Source organism: Aythya fuligula, chromosome 7 (genome assembly GCF_009819795.1).
Source record: "Aythya fuligula isolate bAytFul2 chromosome 7, bAytFul2.pri, whole genome shotgun sequence".
Classification (NCBI taxonomy): domain Eukaryota; kingdom Metazoa; phylum Chordata; class Aves; order Anseriformes; family Anatidae; genus Aythya; species Aythya fuligula.
In genome coordinates, this window is record NC_045565.1 from 17,102,110 (window position 1) to 17,121,045 (window position 18,936).

The 18,936-nt window shown below is 49.5% G+C and overlaps 2 protein-coding genes across 3 annotated transcripts; one reads left to right on the forward strand and one right to left on the reverse strand.

Moving 5' to 3' along the window:
• Positions 1 to 349: 349 nt before the first annotated feature.
• LOC116491304 (zona pellucida sperm-binding protein 4-like) lies at positions 350 to 7,840 on the reverse strand. Its single transcript, XM_032191167.1, has 9 exons — positions 7,642 to 7,840; positions 7,208 to 7,328; positions 7,025 to 7,128; positions 6,542 to 6,697; positions 5,985 to 6,172; positions 5,721 to 5,818; positions 5,255 to 5,385; positions 1,331 to 1,491; positions 350 to 427 (listed from the first exon to the last, which is right to left on the reverse strand). The coding sequence occupies exons 1-9, from the start codon at positions 7,838 to 7,840 to the stop codon at positions 350 to 352; spliced, it is 1,236 nt and encodes a 411-aa protein (XP_032047058.1).
• Positions 7,841 to 12,539: 4,699 nt separating this feature from the next.
• On the forward strand, positions 12,540 to 18,226 carry LOC116491640 (cytochrome P450 2C9-like). Of its 2 annotated transcripts, XM_032191779.1 has the most exons (9): positions 12,540 to 12,719; positions 13,047 to 13,209; positions 13,704 to 13,853; positions 14,322 to 14,482; positions 14,727 to 14,903; positions 15,429 to 15,570; positions 16,005 to 16,192; positions 17,385 to 17,526; positions 18,045 to 18,226. In XM_032191779.1, exons 1-9 carry the CDS (start codon positions 12,540 to 12,542, stop codon positions 18,224 to 18,226), a joined length of 1,485 nt encoding a protein of 494 aa, XP_032047670.1. The 2 variants fall into 2 exon arrangements, with proteins under 2 accessions (XP_032047670.1, XP_032047671.1); XM_032191780.1 differs by lacking the exon at positions 14,727 to 14,903.
• Positions 18,227 to 18,936: the final 710 nt, after the last annotated feature.

An 18,936-nucleotide genomic window follows, 5' to 3' on the forward strand; every position in this document is an offset into this window, starting at 1 on the left:
ACCATTGTCTTTGGAGCATTCGTCCTTGTCTGGGCAAGATCAAACCAATAAATACTGAGTTGCCAGTGAGAGGCAGACTACCGCCGTCACCAGCTGTGAACCCCATATCCAGACTGGAGAATACAAACACAAACCTCCAACCCCTATTGCTGGATTAGTCCAGTCACCACCTTATTAGCCCATACAGAGTTTTCTTCAACTGTTTTTCATTCCATAAGATGTATCACAGAAGTGCATTACATAATGCAGGTTTTGAATTATTAAAGGCTCCTTATCTAAAAGAAACCTACAGCAACACCTCTTTCTTTTCAAATAGGGACCAGGAAAAGAATCACACAAATTCACTAGCCTAGGCAAAAGTCTGCTGGTCAATCTCTGTATTTTCAAGTTTGTAAAGGCTCTGATGAGCCTCCGTCTTCAGGCTGCTCTGTTCAAGAGCACAAGCAAACAGATAGAGAAGATAATCTAAGGTATGAGCTGCTATCTGAAGCTGAAAAAGAAAGCACTATTCTTAATGACACAGGAGACAGAGAGAATTTCTAGGACCAGGTTCCCCTTTGCTTCCATTGAGGAGGGACAAGAAGCACACACCTGCCAAGAAGAGGCATTGGACTCAGAATAGAGCATTTCAGAGAGAGGGGACAGGGGCTTGACTGACAGGGAAAGAAAATATCCATATACACATGCACACTCCTGATTTCCTCAATTCTCTTTTGTCAGTGTTCTTACCCCATTCCCTTCTTGCCCTAGTCTTCCAGCAAGGCTGTGTTTATTAGAATAGTAGGCTTTCCATTTAATTTAGGTAAAATTATTATTCCCACCTTATTCAAGAGCCTAGTGGTATCGAATGAACTTCAGCAGCTTCCCAAATTAAGGAAGAGCCATTTCCAGTGGAGGAAGTGAAACCTGAATGTTTTGTTCAGAATCCATCCTGTCCTTGGCAGGGCAGAGAATAGGCTCTTTTCATGGTTATTTGCTTTACCCTTGAAGAACTACCTCTTTATTCACTTCTGTTTTCTTACAAAGGCAGCCCGAGGGAAGGGAGGGATGGGACACCTATTAAGGATGGAGAACACCCACTATTTTGCAAAACTGGCTGAGGAAAGAAGTCCATTTATAACAGAACAACTTTAATTCTCCACTCCCTGGAGAAAGAAGATTCAGACTTCAAGGAGAACAATCAGCATTACTGGCTTCTTATAGCAAGGGTCAGGAAACAACCAGAAGCTCCACCAGCAAGTCAGGCTCCTCTGGCTTGTACCCGAAGGATTTGCCCAGTTCCAAGTTAGCCAATAGTCACACTTCTGAGATGCAGGAGTTGGTTACGTACATCATTGCCTTCCAGATCAAACACTTCAAACTGCAGAGAGATCCGGTATTGAGCTGGAGCTACCACCTGCCAGATGCAGTTTTTGTTAGTAGGATATTCCTTGGGCCATCCAGGGCTAGTAATGGTCCCGTTGAGCTTGGTGATGAAGCCCCCACAGGCAGCTGGAGAGGCAACAAATGAACACAAGGTTTGCTTTGTTTTATTCAGACACAGAGCGGGCCATGCTGTTAGCTGGGAAACGAGTCAGACCCGACTCGTGGCACATTTCAAATCCCAGCCTGCAGAACAGGTAGCAAATGTTAGGAGTTGCAGAGAAGGCAGAAACCTTACCTGCTACAAACCATCAGTGAAACACACACAGCCAGGCAGCAGCCCTACGAGTCACTTAAACTGTGTAATATTGAACCCTATTTTACTCTACAGCCTTGGGCTTACTATGGATCAGTTGATTTCACATGCACAATACAGTTGTAATGGTCAGCTTAGTAAATTCAACCACACGCAGTCTGACAAACCTTATTAAGTTTAACAGGAAGGATTACTTAGAGGACAATGGAATCTCCTCAGAAGACGCTCCTGTCAGCTCTTTGGTGGCTTATTTCAAGTAGACTGCATTTTCACCAGGGAAAATTGGAGGTAAAATCACAGACTTAGCTTTACTCTCTCATTTCCTTTAAAAATTCAGGACATCTCAGGTCCACCCTCTTGAGAGAGGGAATGGTTTTTACCTTAAAGAAATTGACCTCAGTTTGCTCTTTTGATGCAAAATTCTACTTGTAACAACGCATTTTTTTCCGTGCTGTTTCTTTGGAGTAATGAGATATGGCCAGATCTTCAAAATCCACAAGGTTCAAATCTTCTGTGCTTTGTTCCTGGCATAGTTTTGCATTAGGGCAACTAACCCAAGGGAGCAGCTTCAATGCTAAAAAGTGCAGCAAGTGCTTTATGGACTTGATAGAGCAAAGAGTAATACAAAATCCAGAGTGTTGTAGAACCTAACAAAACAAAAATTGCACAAAGCATTTGGAGTTTCACCCAAACTTTCCAACTCACTTGCTTATTACTCTTAGCACCTCACGAGTTTTAGCAGAGGTAGAACAACCACCTCATCTGGGGACAATGTGGTTGCATTTACATTCCCCTCCATCAGAGTGGGCAACACTGTCTAGGCTATCTACCCACACAAACCATCCGTGTTCTGCACGAGAGCAGGTAGCAGTGACAGAAAGGGGAGCCCCACTGTCCTTTCCACAGATCTGCACCTGCTGCTGTCTGCTCCGTAACAAAGACATGCTCTGCGCTGAGAAGGCAGGATAGCATTAGGCATCCAGCCTAAGGAAGCCAGACCAGGAGCTTTAGCTGTCAGCTTCCAATGTTCCCCTACCCCACATGGTGGATCATGGGAGATCTGCTCTGACCAAGGACAACAGTTTTTTAGAGGGATTTAGCAGTACACAGAATCACAGAATTTCTAGGTTGGAAGAGACCTCAAGATCAACGAGTCCAACCTCTGACCTAACGCTAACAGTCCCCACTAAACCGTATCCCTAAGCTCTACATCTAAACGTCTTTTGAAGACCTCCAGGGATGGTGACTCCACCACTTCCCTGGGCAGCCTGTTCCAACGCCTCACAACCCATTTGGTAAAGAAGTTCTTCCTCACATCCAAGCTAAAACTCCCCTGGTGCAACTTTAGCCCATTCCCCCTTGTCCTGTCACCAGGCACATGGGAGAACAGACCAACAACCCACCTCGCTACAGCTTCCTTTATGGTACTTATAAAGAGCTATAAGGTCACCCCTGAGCCTCCTCTTTCTCCAGGCTGAACAAGCCCAGCTCCCTCAGCCACTCCTCGTAGGACTTGTTCTCCAGGCCCCTCACCAGCTTTGTCACCCTTCTCTGGACTCTCTCGAGCACCTCCATGTCCTTCTTGTAGCGAGGGGCCCAAAACTGAACACAGTACTCGAGGTGTGGCCTCACCAGAGCCGAGTACGGGGGGATGATCACTTCCCTAGCCCTGCTGGCCACACTGCTTCTTATACAAGCCAGGATGCCATTGGCCTTCTTGGCCACCTGAGCACACTGCTGGCTCATATTCAGCTGACTATCAACCAATACTCCCAGGTCCTTCTCCACCTGGCAGCTTTCCAACCACTCATCTCCCAGTCTGTAGCTCTGCTTGGGGTAATTGCACCCCAGGTGCAGGACCCGGCACTTAGCCTTGTTGAACTTCATGCAGTTGACCTCAGCCCATCGGTCCAGCCTATCCAGATCCTCCTGCAGAGCCTTCCTACCCTCAAGCAGATCGACACACACACCTAGCTTGGTGTCACCTGCGAACTTACTGAGGGTGCACTCGATCCCCTTGTCCAGATCAAGGATGAAGATATTAAAGAGGACCGGCCCCAGCACCAAGCCCTGGGGAACACCACTAGTGACCAGCCTCCAACTGGATTTGACTCCATTCACCATGGCTCTTTGGGCCCGGCTATCCAGCCAGTTTCTAACCCAACGAAGCGTACGCCAGTCCAAGCCAAGAGCAGCCAGTTTCTTGAGGAGAATGCTGTGGGAAACTGTGTCAAAAGCCTTGCTGAAGTCAAGGTAGACCACATCCACAGCCTTTCCTCATCCACCAAGTGCATCACTTTGTCATAGAAGGAGATCTGGTTTGTCAAGCAGGACCTACCTTTCGTAAACCCATGCTGACTGGACCTGATCCCCTGCTTGCCCTGCAAGTGCCACGTGATGACTCTCAAGATAATCTGCTCCATGAGCTTCCCTGGCACTGAGGTCAAACTGACAGGCCTATAGTTCCCCGGGTCTGCCCTCCGGCCCTTATTGTAGATGGGCATCACATTTGCTAGCCACCAGTCAACTGGGACCTCCCCAGATAGCCAGGACTGCTGATAAATGATGGAAAGCGGCTTGGCCAGCTCCTCCACCAGTTCTCTCAGTGCCCTTCGGATGAATCCCATCCAGCTCCATCAGCTTGCACACATCTAAGTGCCATAGCAGGTCGCCAACCATTTCTTCATGGATAGTGAGGGCCACATTCTGCTCCCCATCCCCTTCCGCCAGCTCAGGGTACTGGGTATCCAGAGAACAACCGGTATTGCCACTAAAGACTGAAGCTAAGAAGGCATTAAGCACCTCCGCCTTCTCATCTTTTGTAAGAAGGTTTCCCCCCCCGCATCCAGTAAAGGATGCAGATTCTCCTTAGTCCTCCGTTTTGCATTGATGTATTTGTAAAAGATTTTTTGTTGTCTTTAACAGCAGTAGCCACATCGAGCTCCAGATGAGCTTTGGCCTTTCTAATTTTGTCCCTGCACAGCCTCATAACATCCTTACAGTCCTCCTCAGTGGCTCGCCCTTTTTTCCCCAAAGATTATAAACCCTCTTTTTCCTCCTAAACTCAAGCTGCAACTCTGTTGAGCCAGGCCAGTCTTCTTCCACACCAGCTCATCTTTGGGCACATGGGGACAGACCGCTCCTGCACCATTAAGATTTCCTTCTTGAAGAGCTCCCAGCCTTCCCGGGCTCCTCTGCCCTTCAGAACCACCTCCCAAGGGACTCTGAGCTGCTCAGGACACTGGTTGCCAAAGTCAGCCCTCCAGAAGTCCAATAGTGGTTTTACTGGTCCCCTTCCTGGCCTCACCAAGAAGGGAGAACTCCACCATTTCGTGGTCACTCTGCCCAAGACAGCTTCCGACCCACCCATCTACCACCAGTCCTTCTCTGTTTGTGAAGAGAAGGTCTAGCAGGAAAACAGGGAGAGCGATGTCAGCCCCCCAGGCAGGCCTCGAACCTGTGACCCTGAAGGCTCCTGCCCAGGTAGGACAGGGTTATGTGAGCACCTCTTGCCACTGGGCTAACGCCGCCTCCGCCCACCCCAAGAAGCTAGAGCAAGTAGCATGGACCTCATACCTGAAGCAACACGCAGCTCCAAGGACAGAGGACCCGGCTGGGACACGGCAGGGAGTGGTGGCAGTGTGAAGACCTGAACACTCAGGGGGATGAAGCTCCCAGTGATCAAGTAACTACAGCGGACATGTAGCCTGGTAGAACAGGAACACCCTAAGTCAAGCAAGTTCACTCTGATGCTGAGTATCTACCTTTCTCCAAGGCTGAAACCTAATGATCTCCTTAAGTTAGTTATAGTCCCAGTCTCCCCTCCAACACTTCCTTTTACCTACTAGAAGTTCCCTGGAGTTCAGATTGCAATCTGTAGCATCACTGATCAGCAACAGCTTTACTCCTCTGATTAGAGAATCAGGGACACGCCAGTCCCTACCCTACACCAGTGTCCCTGTTGTGAGCTCAGAACTTGCAACAAGCAAGAACGCCTCCAGGAAGGCTGCACATAGCAGCAGTCCCAGCTCCAGAGTATTACCTGAAAGTGCTGTCCCTAGTGACAGAGCCAAGGCTCCCAGTCTTCACATCCCTGGATGCCACCAACTCATTCTCATACACAGCGTGGTCTCCAGTGACCTGCAACAACAGACCAGGCACTGTGGCTGCAGTAAAGCCAGGCTGCAGAACAGTGTTTGGCCTCCAGAAGCCTGTAGGGTGCCCACTAAATAGCCAAAGCCACATCAGGCTTCTCCAGGTCTATGTGGAGCTCGCAGTCCTGCCTGGTGACAGCTGCAGCTCTTACCTGAAAAGTAGTGCCACAGGCAGAAAGTGGGAACTGGTACACAACAAAGGCACTGTTCTTCACTACAGGGGTGCAGCCAGCACTTGGCCCACTGGCCAGACGCACAGAGTCCAGGATAACAGGTGGCAGGGTCACATCCCGAGAGACAGCAATGGAGAACCGGCCATCTGGTGTGCAGTGAGCTGTCACTGGAGGAAAACAGTCAGCTTTGAGTTCAGGGACAAACAGCCCTACGCATCACAGCAGAGACAAGAGCAGCAAGTCCTGCAGGTCCTCCTGCCTCTAAGCCCCAGAGCACACACTGAGCACAACAACGTGCAACTGCAGCCAGCTCTATAGACTTGTGCCCCACAGTAACACTGATCCTGGCCCTAAAGCCAGCTCTGTTGCAATAATCAAAGTGACTGGACACTTCCATGAGGCAGTATCCTTGACAGCCAAAACCACAACCCTAAGCCACCTGTGGGCCTGCTATGCACCAACCCTGCTCTGCCAAGGAAAGGAAGCTTCCCAGCCAGCAGCTCCTCCAGGAGGGGAGAACAGGGGCCTACACTTACCTGTGTTGCCATAGTAGCAAGTCTTCACCCTGTCCCTGGGGTTGTAACAACAGCCCCGTGCTTCACAGTCTCCCTGGCTGACAGGGGAGGAGGCACAGGGCAGCCGGTCCTGGCTGCGGACAGCAGAGCAGACGCTGCTGCTTGGGGCATCCAGGGCTGCAAGAGGTAGCATAAGTTTTCAGAAAGCACAGGAACAGTAGGGGTATGTGTGTGTGTGTGACAAAAACAGAGAGGACAGTGGTGTAAGTTGTCCTGATGACTCTGCATATAAATCAAGGGAAGTTTCATGGACTCAGGTGAGAGTCAAACACACGGCCCCAGAGCTGGCTGAGGCACAAGTGCCCAGCAAGCTGGGCTCCTGCATCCACATCCTTCCCCAGGGAGTCTCCTGGGCAGCCATGAGCTCCCCTTCCCAATCCCAGGCTGACTTGGAGCAGCCACTAGGCACAGGCAGGGTTTCCTAAGGAGCTGTCAGAGTCTTACCAGGAAGGTCCACAGGGCACCTGAGCAGCTTCTCTTCCTGAAGAACCCTCTGCCCAGTTGCATCTGTGCCTTCAAGCCCCACAATCATGAGGTAGTTGCCATCCTGGGGGAGAACCACACCAGTCAGGGCAGCCAGAGCAGCAGTAAGCACAGCCCCAGCAGGGTCCCTGGGGTCACTCACCCCATTCAAAGACATAGCAGCTGGTGTAGGAGACTGACACTTTCCTGGAGCCGTCTGGAGCCCCCGAAACCCAGAGCCCACAGCCAGAGTCATTGTGCAGGGCATGTGCCTTCCCCTCAGTGTCTAGAGGAAAAGCAGACAGCAGCAGGGGCTTCAGCATGCCACACCAAAAACAGGGACCTGCAACAACCCCAACTTTCTGTAGGAAACTGGGTCCCAACCAGCAGAGGGACACAAGGGAACCCAGCAGCCAGGGCCACCTAAACCTTGCCCATGAGGGCTGGGTCTTATAATCAGCTCCCAAGTCACACACAAAGCACTGAAGCTGTTAGCACTTCACATCAGAGCCAGCCCTTTTCTTCTCATTCCAGCCATACCTCTGCACTGTGTAAAGACAGCAGCAGCCAGAAGGCCCCTTGACATCGCCCTCACTTACCCCAAGCGGTCAGCACAAAGGAAACATTCCCTTCCCAGCCCACGGGTAAGGTGAGCTGCAAGCTATCTGGACCACAAGCCAGCAGGCCAGGTTCATCAAGAAAGCTACCCTGAGCCCCCACAACCAAAGCAAAGGGACCAAGCAACCCCCAGAAGAACAGAGCTCCACACACAGGCCTAGCCTGCCCTACAACACCCATCCTGCTCTCCTGCTGAGGACCATGAAGCACCTGCTCCTACTCTGGCCTTTTAAGTTGTGGAGCCAGCTGGGACCACCAATTCCTGGCGTGTCCAGGTGGACCCAGCCCAGCAGTTTAACACCTTCTATTGCTCTCACCTGGCTCTGAATTGGTCGCAGGCTGTTTGCATCCCTTCCAGCAAACCAACAGGTAGGAGCTGAGCTTATGTCAAGAGATGTGTTTGTGTTCATATCACACAGCTGAGAGTGGCTCATCCATGCAATTTACTCTGGAGCCTCGGAAGAGCCTTCAAACTCCTTTTCTGACCCTGAGTTCTTCCCATCACCAGAAGAATCCAGGAGATGTACCTTCTTTTCCCCATGGACCCTACTGCTGCTTTGATTACTTATTACACCACACAAGTGCAAAAAGCCAAGTGTCAATGCTCTTTTTCTCTTTTAAAGGTGCCACTGCTTCAAATGCTAGACACAGGGTGCTGACATGTAAGCACAGAACAATGCTCCACATGAAACCTCCGGAAAACTAGGAAGCTCAGGGAGCTTTGCACAAGCAAAAAGAGGCGATGCCCTTGAATACTCCCAACTCCGGACTTCAGCCTTGTTTGCAGTGCAGCTTGTGTGGGGATAGCTGCAGGACTGTTCCAGGGCAGGCTGTTGGGTGACAGGCCCATACACACTGTGGGACATTGATCCTCAGAAGCTGACTGGTTTCCTTTGGGAAGCCTAAAATGGCCCAGAAACACAGATAAGGGTGAACCTCCGTGATCCCAGGGAACATTTTGCCTGCCAGTACCCACTGCCTGCCCATAACTGCAATGCATCTCACACCCTCGCACATACAGTCTTTCCCTTGCAACATGTCAGCCCTTCTGCTCTCGGACTAAATACTGCTCCACAAAGCACAAGACCTTCTCAGCAGTTTTGCACAGCTGGGATTGAGGGAATGGATCCTGACAGGCTGCCTGCTTTTGAGCAGTGCTCATGAACTACGTGTGCTCTCCCCAGCACCTCCTGGGCACTGGGCAGCCATGGTGGAGAGCCACTGGGGAAAACATTTGGACTTTAACAGGGAGGGAAGCTTCAACCTCAGCTAGAACCCTTTTCCACAAAAGGCTGGTCCAGATAATCTTTCAAAGTCCCTTCTAATGTGTTCTGCTGTGGACTCGATGATCTTGAGGTCTCTTCCAACCTAGAAATTCTGTGATTCTGTGATAAGCCTGTGATCTCTGTAGAAACTGATGTCATACGGAGAGGTGTGCCAAGAAACTTTGCCCAAGTCTCACAGCCACTGTGAACACCTGAATGGTGTACTTGACTGGATTACTTGCTGATAATTAGGATAATGAAAACAAATAAATAAAGTACTTTGGAGTTAAAGAGACAGTTTTCATTAAATTTTAACTCGCCAATAGTTTGTTTACGCTGATAGGAAAAATATTTACAGGTACTTGAAGAAAACTCTATTTGAAAAAACACCTGGAGTGCTGTAGACTCACCACAGCAATACCTGTGCTGAGAACAGTTTCAGTTAAGTTCCCTTCCCCAGTTTTGGCTCCCCAAAAGCGAGCCTTTGGACCTTTGGGACTCTAGTGCCAGTTGATGGAGGGGTGTACAGCACTGCCACATCCCTCAGCTTGAGATGCCAAACCCCAGATATGATCTCCTCACCTCCACACTAAATAAAAGACTGTCCACCCAACCTCTTGGAAGATGAGAGCCAAGGCTACAGCCTGCAGCATTGTGCAGAACAGCTGTGCACAGAGGTGTACCACAGTTGACACCCTGCCACTAGAAGCCAAAAGTCATCTGCAGACAGCAGGGATATCCACACGGAGCATCCTGTGGAAGAGGAGTGCTGGCTGCATAGTGGGCAGGGGTGGCACTGGCAGTGTCACCTTCTGAACCAAGGTCCAAGAAGAAAAGGAGCAGACAGCAAGCCTGCAAGAGATTCTGCACAGTTATGCTATTTTCCTCAAGCTTAAGATTTATTTTAGAAAGAAGAGGCAAAGCTATGACACTGTTAGCCCTTTATTTGAAAATCCCAAATGCCTGCCTCCAAAGGATTTAAGACAAAGTTCCTGGAGAAGATGGAGGGAGGGGCTTTGAGCTTGGCTTCCCTGCACTTTCACGTGGATGGAGAGGAACAACCAGCCCTGCATACTCATGGCTTCTGCAAGTAGAAGCAAGCACCCAGAAAATAGTGTCACTTGGATGACATGAAAATGCCCATGGCTTCCCTCGGGGAAAGGTCGGCGTGACTAATTTTCTGAGTTTTCCTGCCTTGTAAATCATCAGTGTGTCTGCCGGGGGTGGGGATATTTGGAATACACTGATTTCATCTTGATTAAAAAATAAAAATAAAAGAGAGAGAGAGAGAGAGAGAGAAACCTTGAAAATATTTCTGCTGGGGAATATTTTGCCTAAAATATACAAACTGTGAGGCAGAACTGAGAAATGAACCCTTCCTCCCAGGAACAGAAGAACTTTACAGAAAAGGTGACGGAGTCATGAACTAGCAGCAGAGAGGCCACATGCAGCAGAGCGAACTCCCGTGAACTCCACTGTCACTGGCTAGATGTCCTTAGACACACATAAACTTCCATGAACTGCCCTGGCAAGGCCTAAGCTGATACAGCAGATGAGATCAGAAGATCACAAACTAGCTTGAACTTATTGGCAATAATCAGATACCAGTCTATAAGAAGTGAAATGAGTTTAAAAAAAGAAAAACAAGTAAAGATAAAAATATAAAAATATTTGAGAAAGATAAGCAAATTATTGCACCTATGTTAGAGAGCAAGGATGACTTCAAAACTCATAGGTAAGCTATTGAAATTTTTGCAGGGGGTGGAGACCTTCACTAGCATCTCTGAGTGAAGGCAAAACTCACATGAATGTGCTGCTGCGCCGCAAACCCAGCACACTCCGACCAAGCATCCAGTTCACCCAGGCCCTCAGCTAATTCCCACCAAGTCACCCATCCCCTAACCTCGTTGGATGAGATCTGTCAGCTTGCAAGAGTCACAGATTTTCTGGGCAACTTGTTCCACTATACAACCACCTTCATCATGAGGAATTTCTTCCTTAGATCTACTCTAAATCTTTTAATTTAAAACCATTACCTCTTGTACTACTGCTGCACACCCTGGTAAAGAGTTTCTCTTCATCTCGTTTGTGAACCTCCTTTAAGTACTGGAAGGTCACTATACGGTGTCCCTGGAACCTTCTCTACTTTAGGTTAAATGACCCCAAATCTTCCTAGGAGAGGTGCTCCAGCCCTCTGATCATCCCTGTGGCTCTCCTCTGGTCCCACTCCAACAGGTCCATGTCTCCCTTGCGCTGGAGCCCCCAGGGCTGGACGCAGTACTCCACTGGGGGAGTCATGAGTGCAGAATAGAGAGGGAGAATTGCCTCCCTTGACCTATTGGCCACATTTCCTGAGACAGCCCAGGAGATGACTGGATTTCTGTGCTGCAAGTGCACACTGCCAGCTCACATCGAGATTTTCATACACCAGTACCTGCAAGTCATTCTCCAAAGGGCTGTTCTCATCCTGTTCACCACTCTGGTGTTTGTAATTGCCCCAGCCCAGGCGCAGGACCTTGCACTTGGCCTTGTTGAACTTCCCGAGATTTACATGGGCCCACCTCTCAATGTCAGTGTCCCTCTGGATGGCATCCCTTCCCTCTAGAGTTTCCACTGCACCACTCAGCTGGCATCAGCCACAGACTTGCTGAGGGTGCACCCATCAAACATTAACAAAAGAAGAACTTGTTTTGATGATGCCATGTTCCAGAAGTAGGTTGGGTGGGCATTTTTGTCTTTGCAACTGCAAACTATTTCTCAGTTTGCACTAACCTTTACTCAATCTCTCACAAGTTCAGCTCTTTCTCAGCCTGGGAACCCATTCCCTAGAAGCCCTCTCAAGTTCTTGATTACTCTCTTCTCTACCTCCTCATCTCCCTCTTTCTCTCCTTTACAAAAGCTTGAAGAGGTCAGAGTCTCAAGGTTCCTTTTCATACGTCTCTCTTCTAGTAGGCCCATTGTGTCTATCACCATGCCCGGAGACCTTTCTGCCTGTGCTAGGTGAATATTTTATACCTTCCTCTCTTGTGAGGCCATACCATCCCCTAGGGAGAGAAACTGAGGCACTTGCTTTGCTCACAAGACAACACATCCGTGTGTTCAGCACACTGCCTGCAGTGTGACCTCCCCTGCTAGCACCAGGAAGCCTTCAGGAACAAGCAGGGATGGCTGTCCCCACTGAGAACTAACGCAAACAATGCTGAAGAATGGGAAACCCACACGGCACCGAGGTACGCGGAAGGTGCTCGCATAACAGCAAATTTCTGGAGCACCTCAAGTGGAATGCCCAGCTCATACTATTATCTCTGTAACAATGAAGTTTAAGTGAAACAAATCAAGTCTTACAAGCACATTTTTAACTTAATCTCTGTTGGCCTCTGCAGTTGCTTGAGAGGAGGTGTGTCGTTATTGACCAATTAACTTTGGAGAAGTTCAGTCCTGGTTTCGCAACACGGTAGTCTCAAATGATTGACTAGTAACATTGGATAACTCAGCCACGTGATCAAAAACGTGATGTTGACCTAACAGAGCAGAGCACTTCAGTATATAAGCTCAGGCTTGGGCAGCCCGACTTGATTCCTCCTGAGCCTCTCAAGCTCTCCTCCACTTGGAAAATGGAGCTGCTGGGGGCAGCAACTGTTGTTCTCCTGGTTTGTGTTGTTTGCCTGCTCAACTTCGCAAGATGGAAAATCAGGTCTGGAAAGGGGAAGATGCCTCCAGGACCAGCTCCTCTTCCCATCCTAGGGAATCTGCTGCAGGTGAAACCAAAGGACTTAGCCAAAACCCTTGAGAAGGTAAGGACTCTCTTTTTCCCCTCGGTTTCTTCTCGGGGTGAGAAGTGTGTGTGCTCTGTGCATGGGGACAACATGTGGCTATAGCCTGATGACTGCCAACCCCGGAGGAGCAGAAAAGCCATGGGGATCTCAGCTGTCGTCGTCCCCTCTCCCCCACGCTCTCACCCTTGCTTAGGATCTGATGGCTGACTGACATTTGCCATGAGAGGACCAGATCTTAACCCTGTTGGTCTGTGAGGCTGCACTGCCCGCAGAACAATGCAGCAGTGTGGTCACTTTTCAACTCCTCCTCTCTACATGGCCGTGTTCTCTCTTGCATTTTGACAGCTCAGCGAAGAGTATGGGCCAGTTTTCACAGTGCACCTGGGCTCTGATCCAGTGGTGGTGCTGTGTGGACATGACGTGGTAAAAGAAGCCTTGATTGATCGTGGGGATGAGTTTGCTGCCAGAGGAAGGATGCCATTTGGAGACCGGGCTAACGAAGGATTAGGTATGTTCACTGACTGAGCTCCTCCTGATGCTAAGGGAAGGGCTGAGGACAAGTGTGGCAGGGTGTGCATGGGGCATGCCATGCACAAGGACATGAGTGACATGGGGGGGGTCCCACCTGGAGAACGGCAGGCAGGGCAGCCTGCAACTGCTGGCTTCCACCACCCAAAGAGGATTTCTAAGAAATGGGGCTCGATTTATCTCACTGATGCACAGTGGAAAGGCAAGCAGCAGCAGCCTCAGGCTGCAGCACAGGAAGTTCTGTGTGGATGTGAGGGATGAATTGTTCGCAAGGAGGTTGGGGATGTGCTGGAGAAGGCCAAAAGCAGACAGCTGGACTACGGGACCTCCAGAGGTTGTCTCCAGACCACAGTACTCTGAGATGCTATGTCATTGCTATCTACAGGGCTAGGATTCACTGTCATCATGAGTCTCCATTTATCTTACATCCAGCGCACCAAAGTCAGGTCTTCGCTCTTTCTCCTTCCTCTGCAGGCATTATTTTCAGCAACAACGAGGGGTGGCTACATGTCCGTCGGTTTACTCTCACCACGCTGCGCAACTTTGGGATGGGGAAAAGGAGCATTGAAGAGAGGATCCAAGAGGAAGCCGAGCACTTGCTTGAAGAGCTCAGAAAAACAGAGAGTATAGTCTATTTTTAATATAGTTTATTTAAAAAAAAAAAAAAAAGAAAAGAAAAAGAGACTGCATTTAGGGAGCCCACGTCCTTAAGCATAAGCTGTGGAGTCTCCATCCTTAGAGGTATTCAGAAGATGTCTGGACATGGTCCTGGGCAAGTGGTTCTAGAAGGGGCTGGACAAGATGATTTCCAGACGTCTGTCAACCATTTTGTGATTCTGTGAATTGATGTTCCCATGCATTTGGTCTTTGCAACAGCTGCCCCTCGTTACAAAGCAGTTAATAATTCCATGATTATGTGCTGTACTTTTTGAAGAACCCTTCTGTGTCAATAAGGCACTGTGAGTTTCCACTAACCTGTGAGTTTCCACTAACCACCAGAGGTCAGGTTACCCACAGTAGCTGTAGGTTTTTAGGTTTTGCCTTTTTTTGTGATTTCTTTTTTAATGGCTTATAACTTTTCTGAACTCACAGAAATGCCCTTCGACCCAACATTTATGCTGAGCTGCACCGTCTCCAATGTCATATGCTCCGTTATCTTTGGGAAACGATATGACTATAAAGACAAGAAGTTCCTGTCTCTGATGAACAACATGAACAACATCTTTGAGATGCTCAGCTCCCGCTGGGGACAGGTACCTTCAGCAACTATTTCACAGTGGTGACATTCTCCCAGGGGAGCAGGAGGCTTCCCTCCCAATGAAGTCTCACTTCAACCTTCAAACCAGGACCCATCAATGTTCTGCTGCTCAAGAGCAAGAAACACCCTTGCAAATGCAGCTGGTTTTGCCAACTAAGTGCAGCTTCTCCCTAGTCCTAACCACTCTTTTTCTCCACCTCTGGGATTCCTACTAAGACCTCCTCTTTCTTTCCTTCCAGCTATACCAGATGTTCCCAGAGATCCTGGATTACTTCCCTGGCCCACACAACAGAATATTCAAAGAAATTGATGCTGTAAAAGCCTTTGTAGCAGAGGAAGTGAAGACACACCAAGCCTACCTGGATCCCAGCTCTCCTCAGGATTTCATTGACTGCTTTCTCAGCAAAATGCAGGAGGTAAGGAGAGAGCACACAGCCCCAGCTCATCCCCAAACACCCTTTCCTTTCCTAACTAATACAAATATTGGTATATCCCCTTGTGAGGGCTGAACACAAGCAACTGTCTGTGCAAGTGGAAAGGCACTGACAACACCCCTGATGTTGCCTGTGCTGCAGCTTACAGCTGGTGGTCTGCACCCTCCATGTTCATTACCCACAGCTGCTTGGACACCAAGACCTACAACTGCTTGCACCAAAACACAGGGGCGTTTGCAGGCTGGTCTTGCAGCTCTTGCACTGGAAAGCAGTTGGCACAGCAAGGGCAAGCAGACGGCTATATACCTAACATACAGTGTGCAGTTTCAAAGAAGGCTGCTCTGGGGTCTTGCTTACTGCACAGAGATAGCATTGAAATGTCCTACATGGCTGCCGCACCTTATCAGAGAAATGCAACAGCTCTGGGTGGAAAGTAGGGCCCACGGTGACACAAGAAAGGGCCCTTTTCTCAGTTCAACTAGAGAAATAACCCAGCCTTTTCTCTAGGAAAAAGACAATCCCAATTCCAGCTTCCACTTGAAGAACCTGATAACCACAGTCTATGACTTGTTCATTGCTGGAACTGAGACGACTAGCACCACCTTAAGATATGGGTTTCTGCTTCTTCTCAAATACCCACAGATACAAGGTACCAGTCTATGATCTCTTCTCCTCTAGCCATTCCCTTGGGCTGGACACAGATCTAATGCTACTGCCTTTTCAACTTTTCTTCTCTCATATTCTACCTAAATGGGCAAAGTCCTTGTATGCTCATACCCCTCAAGGGCCATTACACATCCCTCAGCTTCACTGGCCATCAACAGCAAATGCACCCCCTCATCAGCGAGGGATTTGGCTGTGTCCACATCTTTCTCTCTTGCTACTCCTATTTAGCCAAGTTTGTTATAAGGGCATTGTTTGCACAGGCTGCAGTGGAGTTGCTTTCCAGACAACACCAAAATCAATATAAATGCTCCCATCATTTGCTAGCAAATCCATGAGGTTTGTGGACAGCTTAGGACAAGCTGTTTGGGTGGGTTTGGCTTTATTCACCCATCTTATGGTTTGTGCTTCTCTTGACAGAGAAAGTTCAAGAAGAGATTGACCGGGTCGTAGGACGATCACGAAGACCTTGTGTGGCTGACCGGACCCAGATGCCCTACACAGATGCAGTGGCCCATGAAATCCAGCGCTTTATCACCCTCATCCCCTTGAGCGTCCCTCATGCTGTGACCAAAGACATCTACTTCAGAGAGCATTTCATTCCCAAGGTTAGTGGGCAAGCTCCCTCAAGTCCAGCAACAAGGTGGCAGCATGCTTGCTCTCAGGCTGTCGGTTACACGCCTGAAGCTAGAAATGCTGTGACCTGACCATGTCATCACCTAGGCCTTCATAGAGTTTTCCTCAGATCCACAGGCTGCTGTAGCATACCTGCAATTCCTTGTTGCTATCCCCTGGGCTGAGACTGGAACACTAGGTCTGCCCAACACCTCTGCTCACTTGCTCTGTGGGTTGACCTATCAGTAGAAACATGCTGAGCTCACAAATAGAACAGAGCAGTGTCTCCTCACAAAGGCAGCAAAGCTGGGGAACTGCTCACTGCCATCTGGGGGAGCCTGGCATCTCCTTGGAGGCAGAGTCAGTCTGTGATTATTGAGAGTAGAGACCCCAAGGCAAAATGTGATGGACACTGTATTTACATTCAGATGAATGAACAGAACCTGTTTGCCCTGTTCTTACACAATTACTGAGGCAATCCTTGTTGGCCACTCCCAGAGGCAGCCTGATAGGCTAGGGCAGCCCATGGCCTGGTTTGGCCTGGACCACTGCAGTGATGCTCATGTTACTTCCCATCTTCTGAGGGACCACAAACACTGGGGGAACAGCAACATGGGGCCTGCTGGCGTCACGATTTTCATCTGTCACTGTAAAATCAAGACAGCACCCAGGGAACTAGCAGAGTCCAGCTTCTAGCAGAGTGCTCTTTTGTCATCACTTCTGGATCATTTATCCTGTTCCCCAGTCAGGGGCTGCTCAGAAAGTAAGAAGAAAGAGGATGGAGGCAGGAAAAAAATTGTCAGAAGAGAAGAGAGCTACAATCTTGTGTGCTTTTGCTTTTCAGGGCTCACAGAAAAGAAGGAACATTGTACATCTACAAGTTCATTATAGTGAAACACCAAGAAAGAAGAATTAGGTGGGGTGTCCCCAAACAACCAGAGAAAGGAGAGGATAAATGGGCTGAAACAGAAAGGGAACACAGGAGGGGCAGCCAGAACAACTGTCTATGCTGTAACATCTAGCAGGGCCTCCCTAAATGTGCCTCTCCAAAGGGAGAGTCCCCAAAGGGCCGCTGAAGGCTCTGAGAGGATTGCACTAATTACCTCAGCCTTAACTTGACAGGCAGTGGGGTTAAGTGACCTTAGTCACCTCCAATTCACTTCTGCTCTTCTTGTCTTACTGCAGGGCACCACAATCTTCCCCGTCCTCAGTTCTGTGCTGTATAACAGCAAGGAGTTCCCAAACCCACATGAGTTTAATCCTGGACATTTCTTGAACGAGAACGGCACCTTTAGGAAGAGTGAACTCTTCATGCCCTTCTCAGCAGGTAACACACAGGCTTCCTCTCCCAGGAGCTGCTGTCCTCCCCTGGGGGAACCACCCTGCTTTTTCCCATAACACCTGCTCCCCGTGTGGTCCTGCCACTACTTCCCTGGGGCTCGCTGCTCTCTGTGTACCTACTCTCTGCTGTTCCTTCCCACCCACATCAGCCCTCTCTTTTGGGGGCCTTTTAGAACTCCTACTGGGAGCTGCCACTCTTTCTGGGCACCTTTAAGTAGGCTACTCGCAACCACTCACCTACCAACAGCCCCAGCCCTCCTCTTTCTCACCCACGCTGTGTCACCTCACTCTCTCGACCTCTCCACGTGATGCCTCCTCCCTCCACTCTCCAGGCTTCTCCTGTTCTTCGTTCACACACCCAGTCAGTCACCTCCCTGCTGCTATTTACTAGCTTTATTTACTAGCTGCACCTAGTAAACAAAGCTGCATAGCACGTAGGCCTAGCACAAACTCCAACCCACACAGCAGCACCTGCTCAGCGCTATTTGTTGTCTTTACTTCCAGGGAAGCGAATATGCCCTGGAGAGGGCCTGGCACGCATGGAGATATTCTTGTTCCTGACCACCATCTTGCAGAACTTCACCTTGAAGGCTGTCCTCAAGCCTGAGGAGCTCAGCATAACCCCTACGCTGAGTGGATTAGGAAATGTTCCTCCCTTTTACCAGCTCTGTGCTCTTCCCCGCTGAAGGGCACGAAACCTCTGTGCAGTGTTCCCTAGCCCATCTAGTCTTCTATATCTCTACGCCTCTACTAAATCCAATGACAGGAGTATTGGCTCACCTACACAACACCTCCAGGAAGATAGCTCCCAGAGTCCCAGGCTCTTCAAACATGGGTGCATACACAGAGCAGATGATTTCAAAGCCTCCCAGAATTGCTCTACTGTGTCACAGGGAAGTTGTGTGTGTGAGACTCTGCAGCCCCTTGCACTGACACTGTGTGTGCTCACTGAGTGCAGAAGTCCCACTGAACAGCCAAATTGCTTACAAACAGGGCTCCTGCGGCTGCCCACGACCTGCAGCACGTGTCCCACTGAGGGCAGCATGCTCTGCTGATGGACAGTATGGTACGTGTACATTAACAGCCCAATAAAGAAAATCTATTTATGAGGCCTTGAGCTGCTGCTTTCTTTGGGTTGGGGCAGTCCCCGCAGCCACTGCTCCACTGCAGAGCAGGTCACAGCACCTGTGGCCACGGCGCTGCCAGAAGAGCTGACCTTCCCAGGGCGAAAACCCCTGCCTGCTTCACCACCAGATTCCTGCTGCTGCCTGCAAGGAACCCTGCCAGCCCTGCAGCCTGCAGAAGAACAGCGGCAGCATCCCTCCTGGATGACAGCACTCCTCCATTCACAGGCTGAAGCTCTGGCTACTTTCAGTGCTGTGCCCCTTTGGTGGGA

Excerpts from the sequence above, each read along its gene's own strand:
- LOC116491304 (XM_032191167.1), bottom strand. The coding sequence starts at position 7,840 with ATGGGTGTTGTAGGGCAGGCTAGGCCTGTGTGTGGAGCTCTGTTCTTC. Across the intron at positions 6,173-6,541 it reads TTGCTACTATGGCAACACAG|TGACAGCTCACTGCACACCA; the intron begins GTAAGTGTAGGC and ends GTTTTCCTCCAG. Across the intron at positions 5,819-5,984 it reads CCTGTGGCACTACTTTTCAG|GTCACTGGAGACCACGCTGT; the intron begins GTAAGAGCTGCA and ends CTGTTGTTGCAG.
- LOC116491640 (XM_032191779.1), top strand. The coding sequence starts at position 12,540 with ATGGAGCTGCTGGGGGCAGCAACTGTTGTTCTCCTGGTTTGTGTTGTT. Across the intron at positions 12,720-13,046 it reads TAGCCAAAACCCTTGAGAAG|CTCAGCGAAGAGTATGGGCC; the intron begins GTAAGGACTCTC and ends GCATTTTGACAG. Across the intron at positions 15,571-16,004 it reads CAAATACCCACAGATACAAG|AGAAAGTTCAAGAAGAGATT; the intron begins GTACCAGTCTAT and ends TTCTCTTGACAG.